Below are 18026 nucleotides of genomic sequence, written 5' to 3' on the forward strand. Positions count from 1 at the left end.
CCCTCCCCAGGCAGTTTTTCATCTCATGTCTAAAAATTTATTCTTTCTAATTTATGTCTTGGATTTCCTTTCTCAGAAATTATTGCACTAATTCCTGAAAAGGCTGTGACTTTATCAAAGAAATGTTAATTTATTTTATTTTTAAGAAAAGAATATTATGGTACCATTTGAGAATTTTTAATTTGTATCTTATTTAGCCTGGTGTGCAATGTGACACCAGTTAATTGTATGTTATTTTGTAGTAACTACGTGTTAACTCTGTTGGAAGTAATGGTAATTATACTGTAATTGATATCAGTTCTCCCACATCTTTGAAAAACCATACAATTAACACATATCACCACAGTCGGACACAATCTTTTGTTCTTCGTAATGTTGTCATATTAGTGCACTATTCTAAATGAGTTTCCTAAAATATTTTCTCCTCTTTTAAACTCATTTTAAAATTTTCAATTTCAAAATTATTTTTTTAATTTTAGAAATAAACACATAGTTTCTAAATTTTAATTTTACTTAATCTTTAAAAAGACTTCTTCCATCCAGGCACTGGTGGCTCACACCTGTAATTCTAGCTACTCAAGGGGCTGAGAGAGGGTCAACGTTCGAAGCCAACTTGGGTGGAAAAGTCCATGAGACTCTTATCTCCAATTAACCACACACACACACGCGCACGCGCGCACACACACACACACACACACACACACACACACACACGAAAGTGAAGCTGTGGCTTAAGTGATAAAGTAGAGTGCTAGCCTTTAATACCAAAGCTCAGGGACAACACCCAGGCCCAGAGTTCAAGCTCTAAGGCCTGCAAAAGAAAAAAGAGAAAAAGGCTTCTTCCAGCCCAGCACCAGTGGCTCATGCCTATAATCCTAGCTACTTAGGAGGCTGAGATCTGAGGACCACAGTTCAAAGCTAGCCTGGGCTAGCTAGTTCATGAAACTCATCTCCAATTAACTACTGAAAACAGTGGAGCTATAGCTCAATGGTAGAACATTAGTCTTGAGCATAAAAGCTTAAGGACAGCACCCAGGCCCTAAGTTCAAGCCTCAGGACATGGACCAAAACCGAAAACAAAAACAACAACACACAAAACACACACACACACACACACACACACACACACACACACACACACACACACCAAAAAATGGCTTTTTTCGCAATCAGACATAGGTTATTTTTTGTTCCAAATTCATTTCTGACTTCTTTTGACCTATTATACTTGTTTAGGGGGTTATAGTAAAACATAGTCTTGATATTAAGGAGTTAACAACTTATTTCTGAAGAAAGGTTCTTCTTACCAGCAGTCTTTACATGTATGTTACTTTACTTGCACACAAAAAAAGGTTGTATTCTGTACAACTTGTACTGCTACCTTAGTGACACTAAACTAGGAACATGGAAATACATTTTACACCAAATTCAGGTTTAAATGTCTGTCCTCTGCTTTTTCCTGTCTCCTTCCTTTGCCTTCCTCTACCACTGTGTCCCTTCCCTTCTATTGCTTTTGCATATGGATGCAACAAAATCTCAGAAGTAGCAAACATGCTTTTCAGCCAACTGTGACCACAGTTTGGTAGGCTTGTTTGACAAATGGATTAATTTTAAGTACTTTCCTGGAGAATATGAATAATTAGTCAGAATTATTTTATAACATGGTGAAGTGATTTTACTAGTGTGTGCTGCAGTGTAGATCTCAAAGAGCAAAAGTCAAGTATCATATAATCATCAAGTTTCAGGGCTGGAAGAAACCATGGAGATAAGTTAACTCAATGCTCTCAAGAGAGCGCTTAGTGGCAGGAACAGGAAGTTGAGAGCATGGAGGCGGGGGCATATTGGAGATCTTTTTACCTGTGGGCTATAGGGCTTCAGGGAAGTATCCTAACTTTCTTGGTCTCCAGGCTGTCTTCGTGAAGATGCCTTTACATATCTTTCTGGCACTGAAGCTTCCTCTTGACACCCCTCCCCCAACTTAAAAAAAGATATATGTTACTTCTGTGGCATATGCATATTTTTTAATTATAAGAAAATATCTCTGGGGATATGCTATATCAGTATGTCTCAAATGAAAGCAAACACATTGTACGAATCTTTATATTTTTCTACTCATTTTTTTTTTTATTGCTCAGGGAAAGTCTTCAAAATTAGCAATTTGTCAGTCAAAACTGAAATAGAAGGTATAGTTTTTTAGGGAAAAAGTACTCATTCTTTATATAGTTTTGATATATTCAATTTGAATAAAATTACAACTGTGTTTGCCCAAACAATAATGAAAAATATACATTGTAAACTAAATAAACACCTGAAGTCAAGTGCCTGGATTTTGAACTAATAGAATCCCCTAGGTACCATTGTGAACAAAGACATTAGCCTAACTGGTCATTAATTTTATTATGATGCCTTTTTTCATATAGCACATGTTAGAATAACAAAGCCTTACTGGTGGTTTAAGTTGAGATAGAATTCTCTATTTATTAAATCATGTGTTAGTTTTAACAAGAGTTTATGTAATTTTATGATGGGACTTTTTGTGAACTTGTTACTGAAACAAAAGTTAATCAGAGAATATTTAAGAACGAGTCAGCATCATGGCCCTGTACACGAATAAAAAGTTGAAACCACATATAAGTAGAAGTTAGGCTGCCACACAACTGGATTTGTTTAAATCTGAATGCTTTATAACTCTACTTGGGAGTTGCAAACTTATAAATAACCTTACAATTGGTTGAGACAATATTGAAACCATATGAATGAGACAGAAAGCATTCAGTTAAAGGGGTTCAGTAAGCACTATAATCCTGATGAAACTAATTTAATTCAGTGGCTCCCAAGGCTAAAAGGGTCTCATATCTTCAGAGTTAATGCTACCGTATCATTTATCATGTGATGGGCAGTGACAAGAGTCTAAGCGTGTGGGAATATACAGGATGCTGCTGTTGCCAGGGTTGTGAGGGCAGAACTTGCTTAGTTTGGTGTACTCTTCAAATCCACAGGGAAACTTGTCATATATCATTGGAGAACACTTCTTGAAAGCTCCATAAAACATATGCACAAGAAGCTCTGTAGACATCAGTTCATTTTAGTAGGCATGTGCTGCATGCTTCTCTGCTTGTCTGGGGCACAGTGCTAACCTGGGATGGAGAGGGTCATGAGACAGTCCTTTCTCCAAGTAGCTTATGGCCCAGTGGCATAGATCAGCATTTTGAGAGGAGATCTGAACAGATTATGTCAGTCTTTATTGATTTTGTTTATACCTAAGGTATGAATCATCTGGTTTTTGAAAACTTGCAAATCTTCCTTTCCTCTAAGGGATTTTTTTTTCCTTTGAAGAACCAGCAATGAATGGATGGATGGTAGGTAGGTAGGTAGATCAAGATAGATAAATGGATAGAGTTATCAACAGATAAAACCACTACTTGCTCCTACTAGCTCCTGCATTATTGTTTCTGAAGCTAGTAAGATATCCTGTCTAAAAAGCTGCCGTTTTGTTACCTGATAAGTTTTTTTTTTGGGGGGGGTGGGGGGTCCGGTCATGGGGCCTGAACTCTGGGCCTGGGCACTGTCCCTCAGCTCTTCAGCTCAAGGCTAGCACTCTACCACTTGATCCACAGTGCCACTTCTGGCTTTTTTCTTTTTGCTTATGTGGTGCTGAGGAATCGAACCCAGGACCTCATGCATGCAAGGCAAGCACTCTACCACTGAGCCACCTTCCCAACCACCTGATAAGTTTTGAACTGCAAAACGAATCTTTTGTGACAAATTAAAAAGATATTATTGTAATCATTTGCTGGGGGTACCACAACAAAATACTGAGACCAGGTGGCTTAAACAACAGATATATTGTTCTCCCATTTCTAGATGCTGAAAGTCATACATCATTTGAGATTGTTTTTTGAAAGCTCCATAAAACCTAAGGTGTGCACAGGTTTGGATCTTCTGAGGCCTCTCTCTCTGGCTTCCAGATGGACACCTTATCTTCATGTGGTCTTTTCTCTGTATGTAGGCATTTGTAATGCATGTCCAGAATTTCCTCCTTGTATGAGAACCTACTGATCAGACTGGATTAGCCTTATTTAACTGGATCATTTCTTTAAAAATCTTACCTTCAGAAATAGTCACATTCTGAGATGTTGGGGGGGGGGCAGGTTAGAGTTTCAACTTAAGAATCTTGAGAAGACACAGTTCAGCTCCTAGAAGCCATCTTTGCCAAGCTTGTATATGTTTAAGCTCTTATGAAATGATTTCACATATTCCTCATTGACCACATGCTTTATGTCTCTGTGTAGTTTCATGTAGATTATTTCTCCTAGGAATGCTCTTATTTCTCAAGAGGAATTAAATTAACATGATTGGTTTAGCAGCTTACTCTATTACCTTTTGTAAGAGAGTGGTGATTTTAGTTAATTCAGAGTTAAATGTTAATGGTAGATGACTCTACAGTGTAAGAAGTGGGTGAGAGGAATTTTTTTTTTTTTTTTTGGTTCAGTCATGGGGCCTGAACTCTGGGCCTGGGCGCTGTCCCTCAGCTCTTCAGCTCAAGGCTAGCGCTCTACTACTTAAGCCACAGCGCCACTTCCAGCTTTTTTCTTTTTGCTTATGTGGTGCTGAGGAATCAAACCCAGGACCTTATGCATGCAAGGCAAGCGCTCTACCACTGAGCCACCTTCCCAGCCCCGTGAGAGGAATTTTTTTAAGGGGAGGTTGGGACTACAAGTAACGTTCTTCTTCCTATAAAGAAAAACAGGCAGATTTCCTATATTTCAGCATAAGCCTAATCCTGAACAGGAGATCACACTACTGTTTAACAGACTTATATGCTTTCCTTTGTATTTATCTACCTTTTATTCATTTATATCTCCCTGCTTTTCAAACATATCAGAAATTTTATTTTAGTTCAAGATAAAATTAAAATAAAAGAAGAAAGGAAAATTACTTTACCAAGATTTAGCACGTAGAGTGCCTAGACTATGCAGTAACATTAGAGACACTCATCCTTTGACTACTCCAAGGTATGCTACTACTCCAATGTGTGCTGGTACAGTGTGAGAAATACAATTGAAAACTTAGGCCTTAACACATTCATGAGTCTTAGTGTGATTTTGATGTTAAAGAATCATGTGGAGCTAGAAAATTTTGTAGGTAACTCACAAAATGTTATTTAACAATGAAATTCAACAATGAACTTTGTTTCTGCAGGCCAGAATCGTTATTATCATGATTACTGACACCATTAAACAAATAAATCGCAGAGCCTCTAAAATCACTTCCTCCTCCAAAAAGAATCACCTTTTAAAAAGTACATATGGTTACTGTCCCGTGTAAAGCCTATAGTTTTTACTCTTCATTAAATTATTAAAAGTAAATCCAAAGGATATAAAATTAGAATACTCAAGCAATAGAGTTTGGCAAGTCAATGAAAAGGAAACCATATCATATGGTCTAATGATAGCTCTTGAGAATTGCACGATGGCAAGCTATGTCCAGAGAAAGAAATGAAAGCAAGTCAGCCAGAGTCAGAGAGTACTGTCCGACTTTCTGCTTAATATTGTCCTGCTTCCCAAACAAAACAAACAGAACAAAATAATTTATTATGAAATGTGTACTGCTTAATAAGCCAAGCATTTGTGGTAAGTGATGCGTTTTGTTGCCAGTGTGTTACAAAGGCCTTGCAAAGATGCAAGTATTTACCTGCAGAAATTCCAGGGTTAAATTCATATTAAGCTGTAGAAATGAATGCATTTTTCTATTGTGTTCTTTAAATGCTGTCTAGTTCTTTCTTTTATAAACTATTTAATGTTTTTCTGAATGTCCTTATTTTGATTATATCATTGCTTGAAGAAGCATCACCATGATAATGAGGAATGGTAAATCTAAACATCTCATCACAAACTTGAAATGTTAGAAAACTGATAATTCTAGCTCAGTTTTGACATTTGCTTGCACGGGGTATTTTTTATTTATATGAGTGAATAAATCATGTGGCCTTATATAAATCTGCAAGTACCTATGGACACTAATACTAAATGCTGTGTAAGATACCTAGAAAAGGTCCAAGATGTAACCCCTGGCATCTAACGTGTTGAGAAAGACTTGGCAAGTATATATGAACCCAGCTCTGGTTCTTTAACATAGTGTGCAACTAGGGGCTTATTATGTAGGGAAGACTTAAGAATTTTGGCATATCAGAAAGTGGGAATATTCATAAGGTTATAGAGTTCATAGAAAACTTGAGTTTTTCAATCTGAATATGACTTAGAAAGAAGAGATACGAAAGCATACTCAGCAACCGTGAGCAAGGAAGGATCTTGGTACTATTATTAGAAGATTGTCACTGTATGCCCTGAGCAGAAGATGTATGAGAGAAGAAATAAAGAAAACTAAGTTTATTCCTCAAAAGATTCCACATAGAGCTCCCCTATGACCCAGCAGTCCCACTTTTGGGCATTTACCCAAATGTTTACAAACAAGACCACACTAAAGCTACCAGCACAACTATGTTTATTGCAGCATTATTTACCATAGCTAAAATCTGGAAACAACCCAGATGCCCCTCAGTAGATGAATGGATCAAGAAAATGTGGTATATATACACAATGGAATTCTATGCCTCCATCAGAAAGAATGACATTGCCCCATTTGTTAGGAAATGGAAAGACTTGAAAAAAATATATTAAGTGAAGTAAGCCAGGCCCAAAGAAACATAGGTCCCATGGTTTCCCTTATTTGCAATATCTAGTATATGTATGAGTCAAGCAGAAAAGGTCAGATAAGGTGATGTTAGGAAAATGAACCCTAAGATATGTATTTTAAATGTTTTTTTTCTTTCATGCATTTGTTTCTAACGCAATTATAGGATTATTTCTTTGTTGCTTTGTATGTCCCTCCCCCACAGTATAACCCCTGCTTTCACTGTATTTGATGTTGGTATAATTTGTGGAGGGGAAGGGGAAAAACAAGTCGTTTAAATAAGGATACAGGTGGACCCATTGCAACAATGAGAAGTACAAGTTGTCATGTCAAAGACGAACTTTACAAGTGGGGGGGGTGCAGGGAGGATTGGGGGGGAGGGAGGCTGGGAAGGGATGGGAAGGGTAAACAAAGGAGGAGGCTACAATGCTTGATAAGAAATGTACTCACTATCTTGCCCATGTAATTGTAACCCCTCTGTACAGTATTTTCACAATAAAAAAAAATAAAAAGAAAAATAAAAAAGAAAACTAAGTTTAAAACAGAGCAGGTAGAGCAGCAAATGAAGGAACTGGAAAGCCAGGGGAGGATAAGATGCGGCAGAAACTAGGAGGGTGTGGAATTAACCACATGGGGTGAGGAAGCAGTGTGAGGAGATGGGCTGGGAGGGCCGCACCAAGGATCAGTCAGACTACAGAGGCAGCTGCAAGAGTGAGATAGGTGTGCAAGCCTGAAGGCTTGTGCTGGGGGGTTAGTGATGTCAGTCAGCAGAGCTCTGAAGGAGGGGCCAAAAGGCTCTGCTGAATTCAAATAAGCAAGACTGGATGGTTGACTAGGCAGAGAAAGATAAGGAAAGCAGTGAGACTTGTACTGTTATTGGCCAGTTGGCATTGATGTAAACACTGAGCTGGAAGGAAGTTGGAAAAAGGAGAAAGCTGCTTATCCTTTACTTTTAGTTTAGAAAAGCATTTTCCTGGAATCCACTCCAGGATGCAAGTGGTAGTCAAAAGTCAAAAGATTGCTGCTTGGAGCTGGGGTGAAAACAAGACTTAATTCAGCAAGCACTCAATAAATTTAGGCATAGTAGAAATTTAAAGGATAGACTATCTCAGAATATTGTGTAGCCTCAGGAAATTTCTTCTTCTTCTTCCTCTTCTTCTTCTTCCTCTTCTTCTTCTTCCTCTTCTTCTTCTTCCTCTTCGTCTTCTTCCTCGTCTTCTTCCTCTTCTTCTTCCTCTTCTTCTTCTTCTTCTTCTTCTTCTTCTTCTTCTTCTTCTTCTTCTTCTTCTTCTTCTTCTTCTTCTTCTTCTTCTTCTTCTTCTTCCTCTTCTTCTTCTTCTTCCTCTTCCTCCTCTTCCTCCTCTTCCTCCTCTTCCTCCTCTTCCTCCTCTTCCTCCTCTTCCTCCTCTTCCTCCTCTTCTTCCTCTTCTTCCTCTTCTTCTTCTTCTTCTTCTTCTTCTTCTTCTTCTTCTTCTTCTTCTTCTTCTTCTTCTTCTTCTTCTTCTTCTTCTTCTTCTTCTTCTTCTCTTCTTCTTCTTCTTTTCTTCTTCTTCTTCTTTTCCCCCCCTTCATGGGGTCTGAACTCAGGGCCAGACCGCTGTCATTGTGGTCCTTTGCTAAAGGCTACCATTCTACCAGTTGAGGCACAGTGCCATTTCCAGTTTTTGAGTGGTTTATTGGAAATAAGAATCTCATGAACTTTCCTGCCTGGGCTGGCTTTGAACCACGATCCTCAGATCTCAGCCTCTTAAGTACTAAGATTACAGGTATGAGCACCTGGCTAGAAATTTCAAGGCATATGCATTTGGTTTTTTTCTCTTAGAAAACACTGCTTTAGGAGTACATAAAAAGAACATGATTGATGGTGCTACAGTATTAATCTTTCATGAAAAATTCCAAATGATTACAAATCCAAAAGATTTTTAAAGGCTTTTTTTTAGTAAATATGTATTTGTGTAAGTAACAACAAAATTCTTATTTATATAAGAGAATCATACCAGATTTTCCATGTAGGATATAGTTGCTACTAAATTTGTGATTATATGAGCATAGAATGTTCTATTTACTGTCTTCTATATACATAGAATATTTGAAATTAGTTAATAACACACATTAAAATTTTTATTTAACAATCAGTGAGCATCCTAATTATAATGTATTTTACATATGAAAATAACTCAAGATAATGATATTTTTTTTGGCTGATTTTAACAGTGATGTAGGTAATGGCCCCCAGTTGTATGTTGTATGCCTGCAATGAATGACTCCATATTCAGACATTGTTTAGAAATGAGCTTTGAAATAAAGGGTAGTAAAGTGCCTCTCATTCAGACCATTGGAATAAAATATATCACATCATTGCCTAGGCATGCCTACTTAAAATGGAATCAATTTGTTTGTTAAGGCAACACACAAAAGATTTCTCTCAGCATGTGCCACTTTTGTTGGGAAGGCCTGTGTACAGGGTGGGCTAGTTAGGTCTTGGCAACCCAGAGGAAAGGTGCCTAGTATATCATTATATTTCATGGGTTTTTTTTGAAGAGAATGAATATGATCAGTCATCTTGCATAGGGTTTGAAAAAGGCTTGTCTCACTGGCAAGCAAACTGTTATTTAAGTACACAATCCACTCTACTACTGAAACAGTTTTGCCAAACTTATCCAAGTATTCTCACATGCTTAAAGATGGTATAAATATCATTTATGGCTAGCAGTTTTCTTCAGACTATATGGAATGTCTTCCTGCTGCCTGATCTAAGTGTCCCAGTTTACATTATGGCCTTTACTGCCTCTGTTTGATGGAGTGATCAGTAAAAATTTAATGACACTATAAAATAATAAAAATGTCATTAATTTACCACGGATCTTGGATGCAGTGGTTGTAAAGTTACATTAATAAACAGAATATTTTTTACAACAAAAAGCATTGTTACGTGGGAACGTATAAATAACGCACATAAATTTAAGAGCAATTTTACTGTTAGCACACACATTATTATGGAATAGCCAATAAGTGTATAAAACATAGTATATAAAATTTTATTAAAATATACTGTGCACATCAAAAATTCAGCTTTTATCTAAGTGCAAAGAAAAGCCATTATTGTGTGCTTACTGTTTCATTGCTGTTCTTTCCCAAGATCACAATTTTACATTTGTTGCCAGCAAGAGGAAGTTGATTTTTTTTCCCTAGATGAAAACAAACCTCTGGTCTTTTAGTTACTCCAAATTCATATTCACTCTTTCTCTGTCTCTCTCTCTCTCTGTCTCTCTCTGTCTCTCTGCCTCTCTCTGTCTCTCTGCCTCTCTCACTCTCTCCCTCCCCCCCCACTCTCTCTCCACTGATGCAAAGATGTAATTGATCAGTCTTGCCAGGGATGAAAAGGAAAAGTTGCTAATTTAATGCAAAGTTAAAAATAATGCTGGAGGAGTTGAATGGTTTGTTCAGTGACTCTGGAAATAAGGGATAATAATGCAGCAGTCTATCTGTCATCAGTGAGGCTGCCCGTCATTGACTGTGATAATATGTGAAGATGATGGATGCTACCATCTTGTGGCTTGTAACATTTAACATTCATCAGCTCTCACTAAAGGGGGCTTTATCATTTAAATATCTTTATTTAATATGCAACATCTACCTCATACATCATAATTTCAAAGCACTTAGAGAGCCCACCATCCTACAACACAGCAGAGCTGACTTTAATTTTTTTTCAATAACTTTTATGTTGCCTGTATGTTTGTGACTGACAGTGCACAGTAAGTATCTGGTCCCATTGCTGCATGGAAAACACACATTCCTCTGTCAACATAAGGAAAGGTATTTTCCAGGGTGGTAGGATTAAATTAGCAGTAAGGTGTTTTACTCATATAATCTATAAAATATTCTACCTGCATTGTGAAGGGCTAGTTCAAGTATGTGAGGAGTTTGGAACTTAAGGGCTTGCCACATACTGTCTGTATTTGCTGCACATCGGGGCATACCTATTGGCATTTTATGGCCAGGAGTTTATATATTTTCATTCTTCTTTGTGCCCATGTCCACATTCTGTAGTTCCTTGGGTCATGTTCAATCTCACTGTAAAATCTTTGCTTAACTCAGCTGCCCAGACCTAACCTGTAGACATCAGTCTCTTATCTTATGGTTATGTGGCTGACAAATAAATATTCTGAACTATTCTTTGAAGGAAAGAAGGAAATCTTCTGGGAGACTAGGTAGAAATTTATATGAAAGGGCATGGCTTTGCCGGGTCCCTCTTTAATCTCAAACACAGTGCTTAATATTCTCAAATATAAGATGCAACCTACTGCCCCAAACAATTTTTATCATTGATTTATTTTCTGCCTACTTAACAAGTATTTCATGAGATATTCTTCCTTGTCTTCGATTCTATCAAAATATTGATATTTTATAGGGAAAGTATCTTTGCAGAGGATTTTTTTTTCAATGAAGTAAAAAAAATGTATGACTTCAAAGACATGAATGTGCTGTTGAATGCTCTGAGTGGTTTTTGTTATGATTAAAAACAAGCTGATACTCCTGAATTGTGAGTGCACTTCATTTTTATAAGGGAAAAGATATTATCATCTTGTAAGCTTTGTTGTCTTAGGATTTTTACAAACCATGGCATCTAATTTTCCCTCTTCTATTTCCTTGTCAAAATATTGATATCCTTTCAGGAACTTTATTCATTTATTTATTTATTTTTATTTTTACTGAGAATATTTTTTTCCAGTAAAATCAAAGAGAATGAATGACTAGAAAGATACTTGAAATCTGCATATTGATAGATGGCATAGTCTGTTGATTTTCACAGAAAGTTGCCTCCCCCCACCAGGAAAATATAGTTGAAGGTTGTTCTTGTAAGAGGATTGCAGGTGTCATATCAGAACTCCCTTTTGCATTTAACGCGGGGGGGGGGGGAGCATTCACATGCAAATATTTGAAATGGGAAACAATGTAATAAAAACAAAGGTTGAATATGTTGCTTCCTCCCTCCCTCCCCCCCCACTACTCATCTTCACTTTAATTCCTTTTCTTTACATCGTGACAACCCAAAGTGCTACTCACAGATAGAAATTGGCTGATTAAAAGCAGCTGTCCTTTCCCTGACAATGTGTGAAACTCCCACGAGGCTTGTGGTTGCTTTTTTGTGTGTCCTGCATCTGGGTTAATTTGTTCTTGTATGGCAGTGTTTTCATAGAAGAAGATATTAGGGAGCCATACTTAATTTGGTTTTTATTTTCAGCCTGTCTTTTATAAGTGTCGTATTTCAGAGGTTTCCCAACATATTGCTACTGAAACGAGTTAGTATTACCCAGTTAGAGAAATTCATGGTTATAATTTTTGTGGCAGATCTTTCATAGAAATGGTGCGAGATTAAAGCGAGGTTTATACTGCATTTTCCTCCAACGCAGACTTCAACATATTCCAGGATGAAGGGAAACTGGAGGACTTCCTGCCCAATTTGACTGAAGGGAATTAATTATAGAAATATAATGATATTCAAAGAAATAATCATATTAGAAAGCACAAATGTAGTGCGGCTGTACAAATGAGGCAGAGTCTCTATCAAGTAATTGTATGTTGCTCCTTAAGAATATTTCCAAGTTTCTAAACATCTTACAGAAGAGAACACTCAGAGTGCTTCTATCGAATGCTGAACGTGCTCAGTACAGAACTAGGTCATTGAACAATAGACTGCACAGCAATCAGCACTCCGCTGCTGCATTATGCATTAAGTATAACATGCAGAAGCCATTCCCGGAGCTGGAAGCTGCTATTTCATGTCTGTAAATTCAAGCTGACATGACATTTAATATTGTTTCATAGTAATGAACAACAAGGTTTCATTCATTCATAAGCATCACACAAAGCCAAGTTTGAGTCTGGAGAGTAACAAGCAGGCGAGGGGGGACACGTGCTGTGTTCCTGCAGACAAGAACACCATATTAACGATGGTCAGTGAGCCCTCTGCTATGGATCCAGACAGCAGCAGAGCCCCATTCAGCAGAGCCTCCAATGCCTGCTTCTAGAAGGTCTGGTGAACAGGCAAACTGCTTTGGGTTTCCCTCCTAAAGCAGCAGGGTATTTTAACTTTCCTAGCTCCTGGGCTGGCTAGAAGTGATGTCCTCCTTTTCAGATTCCAGAAAGACACAGTTAAAACCAGTGGGCAAAACAGTAGCAGTGATGTTATTATCTAGTCTACTCGCTTGAAATATTATTTGTTTTTGACATCCTGGTGCATAAAATTTGAATTCGTATTTTCCCAGGAATACCAATACAAGCTCTGATCTGTAAATGTAAAATTTCCTCTCCCATAAATTTAGCAGTATATTTGAACAGGAACTACTCCTTCAAGCTTTTGCATTTTTGGTTCAACTTTCTTTATAGATTACTGGAGCCACTCTGGCGGGTTTCCTCCACACATTTCCTTTCCTTACAGGTACTGTGTTCTCCATGCTGTCAGCACTGAGTAAGTGCCACATTCAGGCCTTAGCAGAATATCCCCATATGTTTTCTTCGAATGATGTCTGCAGCCTAGGATCTGGTGGCTCATGCCTGTAATTCTAGCTGAGGAGGAGCCTGAGATCTGAGAATCACAGTTCAAAGCCTGCCCAGGAAGAAAAGTCCACGAGAGTCCAGCAGAAAAATTCATGACACTCTTTTCTCCAGTTAACTACCAAAACACTGAAACTGTTACTGTGGCTAAAGAGGAAGAAAGGAAGGAAGGAAGGAAAGAAGGAAGGAAGGAAGGAAGGAAGGAAAGGAAGGAAGGAAGGAAGGAAGGAAGGAAGGAAGGAAAGGAAAGGAAGGAAGGAAGGAAAGGAAAGGAAGGAAGGAAGGAAAGGAAAGGAAGAAAGGAGGGAGGGAGGGAGGATAAGCAAGCAAAGAAAATAAAGAAAGGAAGAAAGAAAGAGAGAGAGAGAAAGAAAGAAAGAAAAGAAAGAAAGAAAGAAAGGAAGAAAGGAAGGAAGGAAGGAAGGAAGGAAGGAAAGAAAGAAAGAAAGAAAGAAGAAAGTCTGCATTAAGGTTTTAAGGAAGAAAAGGAAAGAAAGTCTGCAAATTCAGGTTTTGCCCATGAAGTAAGACAGAAAGTAGAAGACAAAAGTAGCTGCTTTGGAATTTTGATTAAGCCTCTGGTTATTCTTCCCCTAGGAAAGAACACGCTTTGAGAATTTGGGGCCTCAGTTAACAGGAAAGTCAAGCGAAGATGGAAAGCTGGGCCCAGGAGTCATCGACCTTACTCGGCCAGAAGATGCAGAGGGTGAGTGTCTTTTCTCTAGCTCTTTTCTGCTTCTCTGTGTATTCCAAAGGGATATCTGAATTAAATGCTGGATATCTGACTTAGATGCCAGATACCATGATGGCCTTGCTTGGGTGTCATGAACTGGGTTTTCTAGGCAAAACACAGGAAATGTTGGTACTTTTTTTTTGTTTTTTGTTTTTGTTTTTGTTTTTGTTTTTTGGTCGGTCATGGGGCTTGTACTCTGAGCCTGGGCGCTGTCCCTCAGCTCTTCAGCTCAAGGCTAGCGCTCTACCACTTGAGCTACAGTGTCACTTCCAGTTTTCTGGTGGTTTATTGAAGATAAGAGTATCACGGACTTTCCTGCCTGGGCTGGCTTTGAACCATGATCCTCAGATCTCAGCCTCCTCAGTAGCTAGGATTATAGGTATGAGCCCCCAGCGCCAGCTAATGTTGGTACTTTTGATACTATTTTAAAGTTTAAAATAATATAACCCTCCACGGTCCAATAAACAGCAGAATTCTATTTTTTATCTACTCATTACTTTTTTGTTACGAAAAAGAAAAAAAAGCATATCATGCAGGATTGTATTTTTTTAGTGTTGTTTAATTCTAAATCAAGTGATTGTTAGGTATAATCAAATCATTCTAAAGATTAAATGACAGTTTATAGCAGACTTGACATAATTTTTCTAGTTGATCAGGAGAAGCTCAGACCTGGTCCGGGTACTAACCACAACTGACCCCCTTCAACATCTGAGTGGGAAGAACAGCCTTGCTCTCAGGATGTTTACCTCTAGCACTGTCGATGCTTGCTCGCTCCTCTTCCTTTTTTGTTTGTTTGTCTTAAATGCACAAGCAGCACATCAGCAGAAATTGCTCCCCAGAGGGCCCGTACGATTTATGGGTTAGGTCAGCACTTTGGTAGTAATGTTGCCTGGTTATTTACTGTGTCATCACAGAGTAGGGACTGGTTTTCCCGTTAGCTGTTTCTTTGGCAGAATCTGTCCCACCAGTCAGGGAAGATTAATTTGTTCTCTTTAGAGTAATGTGATACTTCACCCATCTCAGGCCCCAGCAAACAGTCCTTTTTTAGCTTGAGGGGAAGATTCTGACTAGTATCCCTTTGATTGGCAGGACCCTTGAAAAACCATAAAGACATTTCTTCATAGCAGAATGTGAACTGGGCTCTTCCAGCTCAGAAGGTCCTGGCATAAACTGTAAAGGATAGGTGGTAGCAGGCCCAGGAAACACTTGGAAGATTTCCAGAAGGCAGGTTTTTCGTATCAGTGAGAAAGACTAATGTTTGATGTTTTTCTGGTGAGAAAAGAACAAAACACATTTTGATTAGTATATGCCTGTGTATGGTGTGTGTGTGTGTGTGTGTGTGTGTGTGTGTGTGTGTGTGTGTGTGTGTGTGTGTGTGTGTGTGTGTGTGTGTGACAGAGACAGGCTAGAAAGAGAAAGAGAGAGAATGAAAAAGGAAGGTAATTAAGGAAGGAAAGATAGTAGAATCCCAAGCAAAGCTATAGTTGCTGTCTTCTTTGAAGAATGTGTAGCAAGAGCATGCTGGCATTTTCACAAGGCACTGGAAGTGCAGCTTTTCCATGAGCAAGGGTTATGATTCCTCTGTCTAGGGAGCCCAAATAATGGGACATTTAGAGTTAGCTGACTGCAACACAGATGTTGTGGTTGGCTTGAAAGTCTGTGATGAAGTGTTTCAAATCCGGCCTATCTCAATTTTGTTGGAAGATTGTACTATGAAATACCTAAATATTTGACTTTCTATACTACTATCACTTTGGAGTATCTAATCCACTTGGCTATAGAATATGAGTTATAAGGGTCTAGTACTTACTTTTGATCTAGCAGATTTTTCTAAATTTGTCATTTACACTTTTAATTTGGTTTCCCTTTTAAAGTTTAGCAAGGATTTATTTTAATATAATAAGGTTAAAGGAGAGAGGGAGGGTGGGGAGAGAGAGAGAGAGAGAGAGAGAGAGAGAGAGAGAGAGAGAGAGAGAGAGAGAGAGAGAGAGAGAGAGAGAATTTCCTGTTCTTCATGCAGGAAATGGGAGTTTCAAACTCTAATTTGGTTTCTTAATTGTGTATTGGTTATAAATATAGTCAGTTGCCTCTCAATAATGCTGATAATCAGGTTGATGATATATATACTTGATAAATGACTATTCTGGAGTTATTAAGCATTATAAAAAGAGAAAATTAAAAAATTATAGAGAATCATATTTTAGAATGTTAAGAAATTCAGATCTCTAGAAATTCCATTCCATACTTACGTTGTCTAGATTCCTAGTTACTGTTGACTCAAGAAACATTTATCAAGCACTCAGAGAAAATGAGTTAAGTATTTTTACAGGTATTTTCCCATATACTATGTGAAGATTTTTTTCCATTTAACAGGTAAGAAAATTCAGACTGAGAGTCATTAAATAACTTACTATGGATCACATAATAAGGATAGAACTGAGATTTGATGCCAGCCTCAAATTTCAGCTGCCTACTGCTCCCTTGTATATACAGAAAAATAGGTGGTACCATCTTTTTTTTTTTTAACAAACTCCTTGTGACCTTCCTCAGTATGGCCCATTTCCTTTCCCCTAAATATAGCAGGTCATGCCATACAGCAGCTCTCATGTTACTCTATCACACATAGCAGCAGGGCCTGATGAGTGTAACCATAGAAGGGCTGTAGTGGCCCAAGAGCTTAAGGAGCGTGTGAAAACCTCCCTTCAGAAGCTTGCCCAGAGTTGCCATTGAGACCTCATGTGCTTTGGGGGACTGTGAGTTCATGAATGGCGTCAAGTTACCTGCTCTAATACGGAGAGCAATGCCATGCCTTTGTGAGGGCTGCTGGGATGGGGGAACAGCCTTTTGCTGACTTCAGGCTATTTCCTGGCATCTGTTCAAGTGGGAGCTGATTGCAAAGCCTGCTGGAGTTACAGTTTGTATTAAAGTCGGGTAGATAACAGGTACACATAATACTCTCTCTACTTGCATCTTCATATTTCCCTCAACAGCAAGATTAAGCAGGGACTGAAGTATCAGAAGAATGAGAAAGTATATTTGCTCTTATACTAAGTTTGTGGTTGAACAAAACAGACAACATTTCTTGGAGAAAGAGAAAGAGAGAGAGAGATAAGGAAGATTAAAAGGGAAATACAAAGCTGGGTGCTAGTGGCTCATGCTTATAATCTTAGCTACTCAAGAAGCTGAGATATGAGGATTGTGGTTCAAACCCAGCCCAGGCAGAAAAGCCCATGAGACTCTTATCTCCAATTAATGACGAAAAAGCCAGAAGTGGAGCTGTGACTCAAGTGTTAGAACACTAGTCTTGAGCAAGAAAGCTAAGAGACAGTGCCCAGGTCCTGATTTCAAACCCCAGCACACACAAAAAAAAGAGAAGAGGAATAAAGATAGACAGACACTATGATTATTGAGAAAAAGTGCTAAGAAGAGCAGGACTTCCTTGTACTTGAGAGAATTCAGAGAGAAAGCGCCCTAGGGAGCTGAATTGCCAGGTGTATTCTGACATCCAGCTCAGGAGCTCCTCTCCTCCATCCACACTCCTCTCCTCCATCCATACATGACCATTCCTAGATTTTCTCCAGTTTTAGAACAATGTTTTGAGGGGTTGTGCACTTCTGTGGATCTTCAGAAAGGACTAAAGCAAGTCAGCCCAAAAGATGAGGTCCTGGTCCAACCAGGCTTCCCGGAAAAATATCTGCCAGCCATGAAAATGACAATATCACTTAGTAAGCAATTTGTAGACCTGCTTCAGAGCCCTGGGCATGGAGCAGCAAAGAAAAGGTCACCAAAAGAGGCAGCTGTGCATGTGTATTAACCACTCATCAAAATCAAAGGACAAAACCATAAGCAAGGAAAACAGAAATTAAAAATATAAAAGGCAAATGCCTTCAAAATTTTATTTTTAAAGTCCAGCTGTTATTTGGCTTGAATGTGACAAGACAGCATTTCTTGTTCACCATGATATTTATAAAGCTACAAATTCAATGGTGCTGAAGACTCAGGAAACATGGTTAAGGTTTCGTTATATTTCAAAGTAGCT

General features: G+C 38.4%; 1 protein-coding gene across 29 annotated transcripts in view; it reads left to right on the forward strand.

Annotated features, from left to right (window-relative positions):
• Sox6 (SRY-box transcription factor 6) overlaps window positions 1-18026 on the forward strand; it is a 605718-nt gene that overhangs the window by 545956 nt on the left and 41736 nt on the right. For all 29 annotated transcript variants that reach the window (XM_070032825.1, XM_070032840.1, XM_070032826.1 and 26 more), the window contains one exon: window positions 13852-13960. In XM_070032825.1, coding sequence (XP_069888926.1) covers window positions 13852-13960 — 109 coding nt within the window. The remainder of the gene's footprint in view (window positions 1-13851; window positions 13961-18026) is intronic.

Source organism: Dipodomys merriami, unplaced genomic scaffold (assembly GCF_024711535.1).
Source record: "Dipodomys merriami isolate MVZ:Mamm:240054 unplaced genomic scaffold, mDipMer1.0.p SCAF_21, whole genome shotgun sequence".
Classification (NCBI taxonomy): domain Eukaryota; kingdom Metazoa; phylum Chordata; class Mammalia; order Rodentia; family Heteromyidae; genus Dipodomys; species Dipodomys merriami.